General features: G+C 36.5%; 1 protein-coding gene across 2 annotated transcripts; it reads left to right on the forward strand.

The window, feature by feature from the left end:
* Nucleotides 1-19: 19 nt before the first annotated feature.
* LOC127880559 (ras-related protein Rab-7a) lies at nt 20-10,660 on the forward strand. 2 transcript variants are annotated; one of them, XR_008049581.1, is made up of 6 exons: nt 20-174; nt 2,033-2,118; nt 3,226-3,352; nt 5,860-6,078; nt 7,970-9,256; nt 9,419-10,660. XR_008049581.1 is itself a non-coding variant. In XM_052427876.1 (5 exons), exons 2-5 carry the CDS (start codon nt 2,066-2,068, stop codon nt 8,186-8,188), a joined length of 618 nt encoding a protein of 205 aa, XP_052283836.1. In that variant the 5' UTR covers nt 20-174; nt 2,033-2,065; the 3' UTR covers nt 8,189-10,660. The 2 variants fall into 2 exon arrangements, 1 of the variants encoding a protein (XP_052283836.1); XM_052427876.1 differs by having other exon boundaries at nt 7,970-10,660.
* The last annotated feature ends 6,973 nt before the right edge of the window (nt 10,661-17,633 follow it).

Genomic DNA, 17,633 nt, shown 5'->3' on the forward strand with positions numbered 1-17,633 from the left:
TTACAAATGCATCGTGATCGCTCAGACACGTGACTTTAAAACGGCATCTCTCGGTTATTATCACTCATTATTGTTGGAATACGGAAATAGACGATGATTAACGAATGCACGTGATTTTCCACCATATTGAAAATCAACTAGAGGCGTATACATTTGATCTCAATAATTTTTAAAGTGAGTATACTTAATTTCTTGAAGTTTACTTGTTCATAAATGATAGCATGTAAAAGCTCTTGTCCCCGGTTACTTATACGTAAAACTTAATTGATTAATCAACAGTAAAAAAAGTATAATTGTGTATACAATTTGTAAAACGCAAAACCAAATTGTGTCATCAATTTCATTTTAACAGCTGATTAAATGTCAACTGACAGTCGTGTTGTTACGTTTCTTTGGAAACATGTCATATCAACAAAATAAACGCATAATCATATTTTCATAATATTCTTAAATTAACGTTGGTGGGAGTTGTTTAATTTGTCCTAATTAATTTGAAAATCATATCTACATGCATCACATGATGTTTTACTTGGATAACTGAGTGCATGTTTTGTTTCAAGTCCTAAACATACCACTGTGTCATTATACTGTAGACACAGCTATGCATGTTGTGTTGATTCAAATGATATACTAGTTATTAATTGATTTATAAAAACAGTGTGTTTTTTTTATTTTCCATTTACTCAAATGCCTTACTAATCTTTGACGTAGATTTGAAGATTCTGTGGCAATAAGATTCTAATTACACTTATATGAAATTCTAAGTAGTGGCTGTTCCCAGTTAAGTCAGTAATAGAATAATTATTAAAGTAATAGCACTAGTAATTGTATTTGTGTAGACATACAGTATAGCCCATGCGGAACAAACATATTTCCATCCGCGGAGTCAAGGTGCAATGATTCAATGCCAAGTTGGCTGTTGAAGCTATGTCAGTATGCCGCGGCACGTGGCATTTCGCCGCAATACTTCGCATCTGTCCGCCGAGGCAAGCCGCTATCCGCGATATGACGCTGAGTCGATGCACATCATAAAATCAAAATCTTTTAAAAATGATTAGTAAGTCAATACATTTTAAAAGAACAATTATAATAATATTTGGCATTGCATTTTTGTGGTAATTCGCTGCATTTTACCATGATCGCAGTGGATATTGGTTGCATCGGTGATTCGCCAATTCATGTATATAAACCGAATCGTATCGATAACTGCATACATACCACTTTTCTAATGTTCATATGTTCGATAAATATTTTTAAGAATTATCATAAACACAACCATATGCCTTGGCCATTTTTCAGAAGTGTAAAGAGTACAGTGCATTATGGGACACAGCTTTCATTGGACAAGCGAATTTAAATTTAGATATGAATGCCATAATGCTATACGATTATGTACAAAAATATGTTTTATTGAGTCATATGCAGTAAAAAAAACATGCTTCCCGGGGACTTTCTGATAACAGTTACGCTGCGTTAGCATGTAAATAAATCCTCTGGATTATTTCATTTATTTTTCTTACACGTACTGCTCTGATAGAGAATACACGTATTAAACACTGACTCGAGTCAACATGAGTTTTTCACACCTTTATTGACATTACACAACAGATTAACACCAATTAGCTGTCGAAGGTCATTTAACCTCTAAGCGATTAAAATCGGTTAAACGGACAGATAAAGCAATGCAGCTGTAATCATAGCCATCTTTGTACCGGATGTCCTAATTGTGAATTTCAGATTTCCAGTTTGAGTAAACGCCGAAAAATATATACCTCTTGTTATATCTTTTCACTAGATCAGCCGCGTACGTATTCGGCGTATTAATTCTGCGAAAGTACGCGAGGTTAATACGGAGTTGTTGCGAGGATTGATACGATATGGCGCTTGAACACATGAGGCTGCCGCCGAGTACTAACGATTCTGGCTGTGGCGTGACCGAGGATGATGTTGGTTCCGTGTGGGCTGTTTGCAGTCATACATTGTAACTTTATGAGTCTGTTCTTGATATGATTACAAATCTGTTTATTTTCAGTCTTTGATCTGTTAATCTTCATCCACCAGCAATATGGCTTCAAGAAAGAAGGTTTTACTAAAGGTTATAATTCTAGGTGACAGTGGGTAAGAAATCTCGCAATTTGAAATCAATCTCTTGTACACACATATGAGTTTGTTTGCCAGTAAAATGGTGCATGTCATGTACAAATATAAAGTATTATAAGTATTAAAGTCGCATGAGGAAAAATAAGGAAGATGAAGCTTTATGATACCAATATCTTTCATCTTTGGCAGAACATTTGTTGTGATTGACTTCTTGTATTGTTTAGTGTATATTAAATGCTATTAAATAAACAAAAAAGATCTGAAATTACTTGCTGTACCATACCATATTATAATTTAGCTAAAAGATTTTGCCCAAATAATGTCATTCTATTGGTAAAAGAAAGTGAAAGTGCTTAAAGGTTGAACATGTTGAAGATAAGAATTTGACACAGGAAGCAATATACAGCAATGAGCAATTGATAAATCATTTTGGACATAATACGATAGTAATTTCTAGTATGTGTACTGTACCTAATTTTCCAAAGAACATGCATTAGATATATTGGTAAATCCGTAATGTACTGTTTATGAGTTATAAATTAAATGCTGGTTGATTAGATGCTATCATTTAACAGTGTTATGATTACTTTATTGCTTTTTTCTGCAATGTAAAAAGGCCGTAAAACGAACCCTATCCCAAAGCAAACCATCCCGATCTCAAACCAAAATTATTTTAAAAAATCACAATTTAAAAAAAAAAAAATTTTTTTTTTTAGAAAGAAGTGTCTTATTTATGACTTATGATTATTAGACTCTATATATCATTTTTTTTTTTAAACAACCTACAAAATATATTAGCATAATTTATATGATTTTTATCCAAAATGATCAGGAAAAGACTTGTTGTGTCAATATTTGTTTTTATTTTTATAACTTGTGGATGGTTAAATTGTGAAATGATGAACAAATTTACAATAATTAATTGTGTTCAATTTATAAGTTAAATAAAAGATCTTTTTAGGATGATTTATATAGAAAACTTTTTTAGCAGCAGGGGGGGGGGTCCAGTAAAGTGGTTTTTGCTTGTAGGAAAATGAACTTGTCATTAGACCTAAAAAACAATTAGGTATTTGCATTCACCATGCTTTTTCATTGTATATGATTTGCATGTTCTTTCTCTCGCAGTGTCGGAAAAACATCTTTGATGAACCAGTATGTCAACAAAAAGTTCAGCAACCAGTACAAGGCTACTATAGGTGCAGATTTTCTTACCAAAGAAGTCATGGTAGATGATCGGCTAGTAACAATGCAGGTAATTTTTTTTATCCCCACGCTCCAAATTTGGAGCGGGGGATTATGTGGTTATCTCCGCCGTCCGTCCATCCTGGCCACTATCTCCTCCTACACTATTAGCACTAGAACCTTGAAACTTAAACACATGGTAGCAATGAGCTTATGTGTGACAGTGCAGTATTTGGAATTTCGATCTGACCCCTGGGCCGGGAGTGGGGATACGCGTCGGCCGCGCCATTTCTAGTCTTATATGTATGTTGTGTTTTTATTCACAATCATTCACAATTAACAAATGACGTCTACTTTGCAAATCAACACACTTCCACTAGTTTGCGTCCTCGTAACAATTATAGATATAATTTAAATGCAGGAGGAGTTGGATTTACTAAAGCCAACCAGTCATCCTATGAGAACAAATATTCAAATAAGTGTCGTAAATAGAAGGTTTCTCATGCCCTTTTATAATTTTGTCGATAATTGAAAAGGTATAAGCAATTTTTAACACATGAATTTAGTAGAAGATGCATGTGTTTTAACATCTGGGTTTTTTAATAAATTGCTAAAGATTAAAAAAGGCAATGTACTTTTATTTTATTGTGACACTAAATGTTAGATAACTAATTCTAGACTTCTCTAGTGTTATAGAGAGTTACAAAGTGTAAATTAACCTCGACAACTTGTGTAGACTGAATTAATAATGATATAGTGACACAAAATTCTTCATTTGTTAGTATAACTGCAAGTGTTTACTAATAGAAGAGATATAAACATTCCAAATTACACACAGATCGTATTGAAACTTCAGCTGAGTAACACTTTCAGTGCTTGTTAAGTGCTCACAATCTTCATTGTCCAAAGTGAAAGGAAAGTCAATAGACTTTGTGAAAGGCATATTTGTTTAAGTTTTTGTTCTGATCTATAAAGGATGTTTTTGTTATTTAATATTTCATATATTTATGCCCCCTTTCGAAGAAGAGGGGGTATATTGCTTTGCTCATGTCGGTCGGTCGGTCCGTCCGTCCGTCCACCAGGTGGTTGTCAGACGATAACTCAAGAATGCATACGCCTAGGATCATGAAACTTCATGGGTAGATTGATCATGACTCGCAGATGACCCCTATTGATTTTGAGGTCACTAGGTCAAAGGTCAAGGTCATGGTGACCCGAAATAGTAAAATGATTTTCGGATGATAACTCAAGAACGCATATGCCTAGGATCATGAAACTTCATAGGTAGATTGATCATGACTCGCAGATGACCCCTATTGATTTTGAGGTCACAAGGTCAAAGATCAAGGTCACAGTGACCCGAAATAGTAAAATGATTTTCGGATGATAACTCAAGAACGCTTTTGCCTAGGATCATGACACTTCATATGTACATCGATTGTGACTTGCAGATGACCCCTATTGATTTTCAGGTCACTAGGTCAAAGGTCAAGGTCACAGTGACAAAAGTCGTATTCACACAATGGCTGCCAGTACAATGGACAGCCCATATGGGGGGCATGCATGTTTTACAAACAGCCCTTGTTAATAAAAGTCATTGTACATTCTTGGCAAAGAAATAGAAGACCTGGCTTCGGCCCTCTTGTTGTGTTTCATTGGGACTGGATCTTTAAAGTTCTAAATAACAACATCTTTTTTGCTGATTCACACTGTTTTAAACAAAGGACATTTTTTCACTTAGGTAAAAGCAATATATCTTTAGGCCTATTCCCAGGTAGAGAGGAGGCTAACCATGTATATGTATCAGGCCTTACAATTGTTAATTGACTGAGCAAGTGTTTTAAGCTTCACTGATTTGCTGTGAGTTGCTCTTTCCATTCCATTCATCTCAAGTGTTCTTACAAAGTGTTCTTACCAAGTGGGAAAGAAATAGCATTGTTAAAAAACTGCCACTTGCTTGTTCTGCTGTTTTTCTTCCTTATTAAAAAAACTAACTGAATGAGCAGCAACATATTGTTATTTTATGAGGTAGAATAAAAGTAAAATGATGAAACTGAAGATCTTAAAGATGCCCTGAAGTCAAATCTGTGCAGTTCGATTTGAAATCAGAAATTGATTAGTTTTAAACTATTAGTTTTTGCTTGATTGCATAGATAGCCTAAGGCTTATTTGAAACACTCAAGTCTGTTTCCTGGGTCAAGAATCAGTACATGGTGTCTATGGGGGAGATCTTAAGACCACTCCCACATTGGGGGAATCGAACCTGTGACCTCCCAATCGTTAGGCAGACACTATAGAACTTGATTGTTTAACCTACTAATATATATGAATGCCAGTATAACAGAGTCCATCTCAAATGGCATGTGTCATTGTCTGGTTTTGGTGGGAACAAAATATGGCATGTATGTACTATAAGAAACTATGTAAGTAAACATTTTAAAGTATTATTTTATATATAAAAATTGTATCTAATAAAAACAAAATGATTGTGTTTTAAATAATGAACAAGTTGTTGAGTCCTTATCTAGAACTCTGCAATAGTTTGTATGATGCCTCATATTTCTGCCCATTTTCCAGATTTGGGACACGGCAGGACAAGAGCGATTCCAGAGCCTGGGGGTGGCGTTCTATCGCGGCGCTGACTGCTGTGTGCTGGTGTTTGATGTCACCATGCCGAACACTTTCAAGTCTCTGGACAGCTGGCGCGATGAGTTCTTGATACAGGCCAGTCCGAGAGATCCAGAAAACTTCCCCTTCGTAGTCATTGGCAACAAAATTGACTTGGAAAATCGTGCAGTGAGTTTTGATGAAAGACTTGTATTTTAGAGAAAGTGGGCTGTACCCACTTAAGACAACACTAAATTCAAGTGAACTCGCATATGCATTGTGAAAATTTGTGTTAATAACTTCTTTACAATTTGAAAATTTTAGTTGGGAACTTGAAACTTGAATATTTGAAAAACGGCCATCCTATAAGATGGAAGTTAACCCATATAATGACGTAATAACCTTAAAGTAAACCCACTTTGGCCAACATTAAGTTATAGTAAACCCACATATGCAGTGAATTTTTTGGCTTCATATTTTACAGCCTGTGCCTTATTGATTGGGAAAAATACAGGATTAACCATGCAATTGGGGAAAATGTAACATTGTTAATATGATAATAAATAACAGTATTCAAATTGTTTAAAAGTAAATGTTTAACTGCATTTTAAAATTTATTATCCCCCGCCATTTGCGTAGGGATATTGTTATTGTTTTGGCCTTGTCCGTCCGTCCTTCTGTCCAGAGCTCTAGATAAGATGCGTATCTGCGTATTTAGTCATTGAAAAATTAACAAAAACGCATTAAAAATCAGCCCAGTACGTAACGTTACGCAATACAAATCTTGGTACGTAATTTTAATCGATTCAAGTGCGTTACCGGTTTCACCAATAATCCAGTTGAGTTTTTAGTGTAAGTAAACCTTTGAATCAAAAGTAAGTCAATCAAAATAAGCTTGTAATAAAAATGGCGGCCCATCATGTTTGTGGATCAAAAAAGAGACGATTTAATCGACCAGCAGCTCCTGCGAGAATATTTTAAAAAAAGTCTGTTCATATCATCATTTTAAATTCATTCTGTTTGCATTTGTTAATATTAATAACAAATATTATCATTTCTAGATTAAAGATTCCATGCATTGTAAATGTCAGTTTTCTATGGAAATGGAAAATACCCCTCAATATTCCTAAATACTCTTTATGGCTGAAACATAGGAGTAAAATACGCTTTAACAATAATATCAGGGGGTAAAATACCTTTTAGACTTAATCCCTATCTGGAGCTCTGCTTCCATCCCTCTGGCACTTTTGTGTCCGGAGCCATATCTTGGAAGTGCTTTGGCGGATTTCATTGAAACTTGATATAAGTATATATATATATATATATATATGGATAAGAGGATGATGCACGCCAAAGGGCATTGTACACCATCGGATAATAACGGAGTTATGGCCGTTAGTATAATTAAAAAATGCTTTTTTTGTGTGTCTGGAGCCATATCTTGGAAGTGCTTTGACGGATTTCATTGAAACTTGGTATGAGTGTATACATGTATATGGATAAGAGGATGATGCACGTTGGAATTGTCCATCCATCCAGAAAACTTTTATGTCCAGAAGTATATTGGCGGGGGATATCAATTCAATTAATTTGCTTGTTTTATCAAGTGTTACAGAATTATATCCCTGTATAATAAACCAGTTAATAAGTTTATTGGAAAAGTTCTGTATCTTTTTGAGGAACTTTTGGTCAGATTTTTTAGGAAAAAAGGTTACTTTTTGCGATTGGGAAGCAGCCTGAATGAGGCTGTAATTTGTGGCAAAAAAATCACTGATATAAGAATGTTTACTCTTTAGTAAACCTACATTAGACAACATGAACACCTAATGAACTGACCACAGGGTTAGGTATATGTTTTATAGTTTATAGCATGACTTGAACTTTTACAGGCTAATCAAGGACGACACTTTCCTTCTAAACTGGATTATCAATTACAAGAAACTCCCTTTAAACAAAAATTTGTAGGTGATAAGCCTGTGCGGACTGCGTTACGTTACGTACTGGGACGACGCTTTACGCTCATGCATTATGCCCAGTTTTCTCAGAAGGCGTCTCAAATGATATCTGTGTATTTGTGTAGGTTTCTGCCAAGCGAGCCCAGGGCTGGTGTCATTCAAAAGGAGACATCCCATACTTCGAGACGAGCGCGAAAGAGGCCATAAATGTGGAGCAAGCTTTCCAGACCGTTGCAAAGAACGCCCTGTCCCAGGAAACTGAGGTGGAACACTACGAATTTCCCGACCAGATTCGACTCAACAACGACCAGAATAAGCAGGCGTCAGGGGGTTGTGGATGTTGATTGGACGTGGTCATGTGGACACTCGTTACTTTGTTATGTCCTTCATTGTTGCTGATTAGCAATAGCAAAATGTTAAGAAATTGGGTTTGTGTTTTTTATTTAAGTGAATGATGAACAAAAAATTATGTACTGGAATATTTGATAGATTCTTTAAAATGATGCCATGTTAGTTTCGATATGGCTTTGAAGGACTGAACATATTTTTTTACATACATGTGAATTTATTTAACGGGGACTCCGGTTATCTTCTCACCATTGACAATACAGTTTTCTAAGTTATTTATATTTACGGTTTTGTATCAAGTAGGGATAGTATTTTTCATAGAAAAGTACACACTCTTTTTTTGCAGATTCATTTCACCTAAAACAAACTTTTTTTTGTCCTGTAGCAAGGGCTTTATATAGGCCCCTTCCTCCAAAAGAAAGGCCCCTTCCCCAAAATGAATTGTTTTTATATTATGCAATTTTCCCAAAATTTTATGCTTACTTTGGGAAATCTTTTACCCTTTATCATTTTCCCCAAAACGGAATGCAAGGCCCTTTCACCAAATCAAGAAAAAGCATTTTATTTTCTATTTTTTTAATGTACAACTTTTTCATGTACATGATCGATAAAAGGTCATTGTAACTTACAAAAATACGCGCTAATAGTAATTTGCTTTTTATGTACTATTTGAAAGAAGGGCCTTCAGAATATGGATGTTCATTCATTTTTTTTAAAAGAGTCGCATTTTCAGTAATCAGCCATTTGATATATGTAATCAATACCTGTTTTGTTAAGTTAGTGAAACACTTGTTATTATTGGTATTTGTATTTCTTGTTTTTTAACCAGGTTTTCCGAAGGAAAAAACTGGTTATTAGATTGGCGAATGCGGGCGGGCTGGCTGGCTGGCGGGCTGGCTGGCTGGCGGGCTGGCTGGCTGGCTGGCGGGCTGGCGGGCTGGCGGAATAAGCTTGTCCGGGCCATAACTATGTCGTTCATTGTCAGATTTTAAAATCATTTGGCACATTTGTTCACCATCATTGGACGGTGTGTCGCGCGAAATAATTACGTCGATATCTCCAAGGTCAAGGTCACACTTTGAGTTCAAAGGTCAAAAATGGCCATAAATGAGCTTGTCCGAGCCATAACTATGTCGTTCATCGTCAGATTTTAAAATCATTTGGCACATTTGTTTACCATCATTGGACGGTGTGTCGCGCGAAATAATTACGTCGATATCTCCAAGGTCAAGGTCACACTTGGAGTTCAAAGGTCAAAAATGGCCATAAATGAGCTTGTCCTGGCCATAACTATGTCATTTATTGTGAGATTTTAAAATCATTTGGCAAATTTGTTCACCATCATGGGACGGTGTGTCCCACGAAAGAATCACGTCAATATCTCCAATGTCAAGGTCGCCACGACTAAAAATAGATTTAAAAAAAAAAAAAAAACTTACAAAGGGGGTTAATTTTTTTTGGTCATTTCAAAGGTTCAGTTTGAGTTTTCTCCCTTTATCAGATTTTTTTTTTCACAATGAAAACCTGGTTTTGTGACAATTTTGTCCCTTGTTTCTTACCTAATTTAGATCCATATAGAAACAAGTCAGTAATATGTTGTGTATTTTGTATGGGACAATGTACAACACATTGTCAACTGAACATTAATATCTTGTGTACATATTATTATGATATATGTCCATTCAAATGTAATTTTTATTCACATTTGTGCAATGTTTTGACAATGTTTATGTAAAGCTTTTGATTAGGAGTGTACATGAACATTTTGAAAGAGGAATTATTTTAAAATGTTACTGGTCTTTGTTTTATTATCCAAAAAATGTTTGAACACTCATGAAATTGAAATTTTGCTATCAAGTAGGCAAGTGTTATTCTGCACTTAAAGAAATCTTGCCTAAATAAAGCAACTTGAACACAGGGTCATTAGTATTTGATAGGAAACAACCTGACATGTTATTTTTGGATTATGTTTTTTGCAATAATTGCTCATAAATGTCATACATGGTGAAATAAGCGTAACACAGTTATATCTGCGTAAAATGTTTTTTAAGATACTTTGGTCTTCCCTAACAATATGTGTATAAGTCATGTTGAGACTAACAGCAATAAATATTTGATTCCCAAGTTCATTATATTGGAGTGCAAATTTATGTGTAAAACAACTACATTAAGAATTACATAAGAATTTGTTTCATAATAGTAATTAAAAGTGTATATTTTATCTGTGATATTTTTCACATCAACTCTGGAACAACAAAAAATACTAAGTTGTGGCTAAAAACTCCAATACCATATGACAAGTTTTTTTGGATAAACTAAACATTTACTGGTAAATTTACGGCTTCTAAACTTTTTTAGTGTACCTTGTTTTTGTTATATAATATGTATAAGTTATGTTTTTCTTAACATAATATGTACATATATGCTATTCATGAAAGATTAAATTAATAAACAAAAAATCAAATTGATGGAAGATTATGTTGTCTTGAATACAAATTCTTGAAACAAATATTTAGTCCAGAAATAATGTCATAAAGAAGATAAAACACTCTTCAATTTGTTAGTGTAGAGAAAATAACAGACAAACATGGTATTTAAATCGCCCTCATTTCATTAATACCCGGTACCAAAAGAATCATTTAATTATGCCCCCCTTCGAAGAAGAGGGGGTATATTTCTTTGCACATGTCGGTCGGTCTGTCGGTCGGTTGGTCCGTCCACCAGGTGGTTGCCGGAACTCAAGAACGCTTGGGGCTAGGATCATGAAACTTCATAGGTAGATTGATCATGACTTGCAGATGACCCCTATTGATTTTGAGGTCACTAGGTCAAGGTCACGGTGACCCGAAATAGTAAAATGGTTTCCGGATAATAACTCAAGAACGCATACGCCTAGGATCATGAAACTTCATGGGTAGATTGATCATGACTTGCAGATGACCCCTATTGATTTTGAGGTCACTAGGTCAAAGGTCAAGGTCACGGTGACCCAAAATAGTAAAATGGTTTCCGGATGATAACTCAAGAACGCATACGCCTAGGATCATGAAACTTCATGGGTAGATTGATCATGACTCACAGATGACCCCTATTGATTTTGAGGTCACTAGGTCAAATGTCACGGTGACCCGAAATAGTAAAATGGTTTTCGGATGATAACTCAAGAACGCATACGCCTAGGATCATGAAACTTCATAGGTAGATTGATCATGACTTGCAGATGACCCCTATTGATTTTGAGGTCACAAGGTCAAGGTCACGGTAACCCCAAATAGTAAAATGATTTTCGGATGATAACTCAAGAATGCTTTTGCCTAGGATCATGACACTTCATAGGTACATTAATTGTGACTCGCAGATGACCCCTATTGATTTTCATTTCACTAGGTCAAAGGTCAAGGTCACAGTGACAAAAATCATATTCACACAATGGCTGCCACTACAACAGACAGCCCATATGGGGGCATGCATGTTTTATTCATTAATAAGTTTGTAATAAACTGTTTTCCAGATGCACCCATTTATAACGATGAAACTGTTGTCACCTATATCTTTATATGAATGCTTTTTATGCCCCCGGTAGGGTGGCATATTGCTGTTGAACTGTCAGTCCGTCTGTCTGTCTCAGTCTGTGCATCCGTCCGAAAACTTTAACATTGGCCATATATTTTGCAATATTGAAGATAGCAACTTGATAATTGGTTATGCATGTGTATCTTATGTAGCTGCACATTTTGAGTGGTGAAAGGTCAAGGTCATCCTTCAAGGTTAAAGGTGAAAAAAAATCCAAGGAAAGTAACAAGCTTTAATTTTATATCATTGGCAGGTACAGATCATTTTCACAAGGGTTGAAATATTTTTTAAAGGAATATAATAAAAAAAATTCAAAGCGCCACAGTAGGGGGCATTGTGTTTCTGACAAACACATCTCTTGTTATAACAGATCCCATTTTTACACTACATGTAGTTATAAAAAGTGAAAACATTGTTATAAGAGTATAGGGTGATTTTGTGTGTCTTAAAAAAAGAAGGCTGCTGATCATAATTTGGCTGATGTAGAACTGGTGGGTAGACCAAGATTTCAGGGTGTTTTTTTTCAAAGTATACTAATATGCTTATCCTGCATTTGTAACTATGGTCTGTATTTACCAACCACTTGGTCTGTATTAACCAACCACTTGGTCTGTATTAACCAACCAATTGGTCTGTATTCACCAACCACTTGGTCTGTATTCACCAACCACTTGGTCTGTATTCACTTACCACTTGGTCTGTATTCACAACCACTTGGTCTGTATTCACTTACCACTTGGTCTGTATTCACCAACCACTTGGTCTGTATTCACGTACCACTTGGTCTGTATTCACCAACCACCCGGTCTGTATTCACCAACCACTTGGTCTGTCTTCACCAACCACTTGGTCTGTGTTCACCAACCACTTGGTCTGTATTCACCAACCACTTGGTCTGTATTCACAAACCACTTGGTCTGTATTCACCACCACTTGTCTGTATTCACCACTTGGTCTGTATTCACCAACCACTTGGTCTGTATTCACCAACCACTTGGTCTGTATTCACCAACCACTTGGTCTGTATTCACCAACCACTTTGTGTGTGTTCATCAACCACTTGGTCTGTGTTCACCAACCACTTGGTCTGTGTTCACCAACCACTTGGTCTGTATTCACCAACCACTTGGTCTGTATTCACTTACCACTTGGTCTGTATTCACTAACCACTTGGTCTGTGTTTACTTACCACTTGGTCTGTATTCACTTACCACTTGGTCTGTATTCACCAACCACTTGGTCTGTATTCACCAACCACTGGGTCTGTATTCACCAACCACTGGGTCTGTATTCACTTAACACTTGGTCTGTATTCATCAATCACTTGGTCTGTATTCATCAACCACTTGGTCTGTATTCACCAACCACTGGGTCTGTATTCATCAATCACTTGGTCTGTATTCATCAACCTCTTGGTCTGTATTCACCAACCACTTGGTCTGTATTCACCAACCACTGGGTCTGTATTCACCAACCACTTGGTCTGTATTCATCAATCACTTGGTCTATATTCACAACCACTTGGTCTGTATTCACCAACCACTGGGTATGTATTCATCAATCACTTGGTCTGTATTCACCAACCACTTGGTCTGTATTCACCAACCACTTGGTTTGTATTCACCAACCACTGGGTCTGTATTCACCAACCACTTGGTCTGTATTCATCAATCACTTGGTCTGTATTCATAACCACTTGGTCTGTATTCACCAACCACTGGGTCTGTATTCATCAATCACTTGGTCTGTATTCACCAACCACTTGGTCTGTTTTCACCAACCACTTGGTCTGTATTCACTTACCACTTGGTCTGTATTTATCAATCACTTGGTCTATATTCATCAACCACTTGGTCTATATTCACCAACCACTTGGTCTGTATTCACCAACCACTTTGTCTGTATTCACTTACCACTTGGTCTGTATTCATCAATCACTTGGTCTGTATTCATCAACCACTTGGTCTGTATTCACCAACCACTTGGTCTGTATACACCAACCACTTGGTCTGTTTTCACCAACCACTTGGTCTGTATTCACTTACCACTTTGTCTGTGTTCACCAACCACTTGGTCTGTGTTCACTTACCACTTGGTCTGTATTCACGTACCACTTGGTCTGTGTTCACTTACCACTTGGTCTGTATTCACTTACCACTTGGTCTGTCTTCACCAACCATTTGGTCTGTATTCACCAACCATTGGGTCTGTATTCACCAACCACTTGGTCTGTATTCACTTACCACTTGGGTGTATTCATCAATCACTTGGTCTGTATTCATCAACCACTTGGTCTGTATTCACCATCCACTTGGTCTGTAATCACCAACCACTTGGTCTGTATTCACCAACCACTTGGTCTGTATTCACTTACCACTTGGTCTGTATTCATCAATCACTTGGTCTGTATTCATCAACCACTTGGTCTGTATTCACCAACCACTTGATCTGTATTCACCAACCACTTGGTCTGTATTCACCAACCACTGGGTCTGTATTCACCAACCACTGGGTCTGTATTCATCAATCACTTGGTCTGTTTTCACCAACCACTTGGTCTGTATTCACCAACCACTTGGTCTGTATTCACTTACCACTTGGTCTGTATTCATCAATCACTTGGTCTGTATTCATCAACCACTTGGTCTATATTCACCAATCACTTGGTCTGTATTCACCAACCACTTGGTCTGTATTCACCAACCACTGGGTCTGCATTCACCAACCACTGGGTCTGTATTCATCAATCACTTGGTCTGTATTCATCAACCACTTGGTCTGTATTCTTTTACCACTTGGTCTGTATTCATCAATCACTTGGTCTGTATTTATCAACCACTTGGTCTGTATTCACCAACAACTTGGTCTGTATTCACCAACCACTGGGTCTGTATTCACCAACCACTGGGTCTGTATTCATCAATCACTTGGTCTGTTTTCACCAACCACTTGGTCTGTATTCACCAACCACTTGGTCTGTATTCACTTACCACTTGGTCTGTATTCATCAATCACTTGGTCTGTATTCATCAACCACTTGGTCTATATTCACCAATCACTTGGTCTGTATTCACCAACCACTTGGTCTGTATTCACCAACCACTGGGTCTGCATTCACCAACCACTGGGTCTGTATTCATCAATCACTTGGTCTGTATTCATCAACCACTTGGTCTGTATTCTTTTACCACTTGGTCTGTATTCATCAATCACTTGGTCTGTATTCATCAATCACTTGGTCTGTATTTATCAACCACTTGGTCTGTATTCACCAACAACTTGGTCTGTATTCACCAACCACTTGGTCTGTATTCACCAACCACTTGGTCTGTATTCACTTACAACTGGGTCTGTATTCATCAATCACTTGGTCTGTATTCACCAACCACTTGGTCTGTATTCACCAAGCACTGGGTCTGTATTCATCAATCACTTGGTCTGTATTCATCAATCACTTGGTCTGTATTCATCAATCACTTGGTCTGTATTCACCAACCACTTGGTCTGTATTCACCAACCACTGGGTCTGTATTCACCAACCACTGGGTCTGTATTCATCAATCACTTGGTCTGTATTCACCAACCACTTGGTCTGTATTCATCAATCACTTGGTCTGTATTCACCAACCAACTCTTTAACTGAAAAATAAAGACTAGACTTAAAACCAAGGAATCTTACTTCAGACTTTACATACATGCAGACTACCAATGGTGCAAATGTCACAAGCACACTGTTATGTATAAAGAATGATGTAATTTGAGGTGTCAAATGTCAAGTTTAACTCAACAATATACACATAAGAATATTACAGTTTTAAGAATAGTTTTTAACCAGGTTTTGCGAAGGAAAAAACTGGTTATTAAATTGGTGAATGTCGGCGAGCGGGCGGAACAATTCTAAATGAGCTTGTCCAGGCCATAACTCATTCATTGTGAGATTTTAAAATTACACGGTACATTTGTTCACAATCATTGGACGGTGTGTCATACGAGAGAATTACGTCGATATCTCCAAGGTCAAGTCGCCGCGACTAAAATAGATTGAATTTGACACAAGGGGGTTAATTAGGAAAAATCAGTAACAATGCACATATTGAATTGTCTCCCTTTATCGGACTTTTTTTTTCAAATTGAAAACCTGGTTGTGTGACAATTGTGTCCCTTGTTATTCTTAGACTTATTTTGCGGTGTGTGGGTGAGCAGTATGAAACATGTGGTTTCCGGTCAATACCTCTAGTTTTTATCAGCCAGTCTTGATCAAACTTTGGATATCGCATTTGGGTAAACTTGACATTTACATTTGACCAGTTATTTTTATGCCCCCGGATCGAATGATCGGGGGTTTATTGTTTTTGGCCTGTATGTCTGTCATTCTCTGTCTGTCTGTCATTGTATGTGTCACAAACTTTAAGCTTGGTCATAACGTTTGCAATATTAAAGATAGCAACTTGATATTTGGCATGCATGTGTATCTCCTGGAGCTGCACATTTTGAGTGGTGAAAGGTCAAGGTCATCCTTCAAGGTCAAAGGTCAAATATATGGATCCCATTATTGCAACAATGGTCATACTAAAAATCTAAATAATATTTATTGCAACAATAGTCATACTAAAAATTTAAATAATATCTGATTATTGCAGCAATTGCCACATTTGACAAATGGTAATCTACATGTAGATTATAACTAATTACTACGGCAGTGGTCATTACTAATAAATGGAAAAAGGAAGATGTGCTGTGGATTTGAATAATGATAATATAGATGATACGGAGATACGCAATCACTGCAGAAGTGTTCATAATAGATAAAAAAAGTAACCTATATCATATCCTTTAATTAAAGAAGTATTAATTATAATAATGATAAAGATAAAACGCTATTACTGCAGAACTGGTCATTGTTGATAACTGGTAATTTAACCCATCTCCCATTACTGCTGGAGTCGTATTAATCTAGAGAATATTCTATTGATGCAGCGGTGGTAATAATGTATTTATGGAAATCTCGATGACGTCCCATTACTGCTTGAGTGGTCATACCTGATAAATGGCAATGGGAATGATATCCAATTACTAAATCAGTGGCGAAAAATGGAAAATATGGTAATCTGGATGAAATCCCATTTCTTCATCAGTGTTCATGATGGGTAAATGGTGATTAAGATTCCAAATTACTACAGCAGTGGTCTTAAATGATAAATAGTGATCTGGATAATATCCAAGATTATGAAAATAATATTCAAACAATGGATTGCATCTCAATTGTTTGAATTTACTATTAAAAAAAATATTACATGTAAATGCATTTATTATCATTCGCACAAAAAACTATAACCGGAAAAAGCGAATATTATCCGGCGATTGGCGATTCTGGTGAATTTTATTAAGAAATTTTTACACGCATCGATAGTTAGACATTTTTGAATATAACAATACTATACAATTTCGTCGATTAAGATTTTAACAAAATGACCAATAAGGCAAGATTCTGTTGGCATTAGACGACAAACGAAGAGTGGCGTGCACTCAGCGGAGAGCTCCTGCTATTGTCTTGTTCACAATATAATACAGAACAAATAGACAACTTCGACACACACGTGTTGTGGGGACCTCATTGTCTGCTAGACAACTTCGACACACACGTGTTGTGGGGACCTCATTGTCACCGACACAAACAGTTCTAAGAAAACTTAAAAGCAAATTGTTAATTTGACAATGTGTGGGTTTTTTTTATTTAACGTGTGTATTCAAACTCAGCACAGACATAAATGTGAGGTCCAAACATGTAATCGATATGAAACAAAGCAACAAACGCGAACGTGCCCCTTTAAGTTCGAAACTTGATGGCGTGAAAGACAGCACGAGAAT

This window comes from Dreissena polymorpha, chromosome 5 (genome assembly GCF_020536995.1).
Source record: "Dreissena polymorpha isolate Duluth1 chromosome 5, UMN_Dpol_1.0, whole genome shotgun sequence".
In the NCBI taxonomy this organism is placed as follows: Eukaryota; Metazoa; Mollusca; class Bivalvia; order Myida; family Dreissenidae; genus Dreissena; species Dreissena polymorpha.

Coding starts and splice junctions, on each gene's coding strand:
- LOC127880559 (XM_052427876.1), top strand. CDS start 2,066: ATGGCTTCAAGAAAGAAGGTTTTACTAAAGGTTATAATTCTAGGTGAC. Junction 3,353..5,859: donor ATCGGCTAGTAACAATGCAG/GTAATTTTTTTT, acceptor CCCATTTTCCAG/ATTTGGGACACGGCAGGACA. Junction 6,079..7,969: donor TTGACTTGGAAAATCGTGCA/GTGAGTTTTGAT, acceptor GTATTTGTGTAG/GTTTCTGCCAAGCGAGCCCA.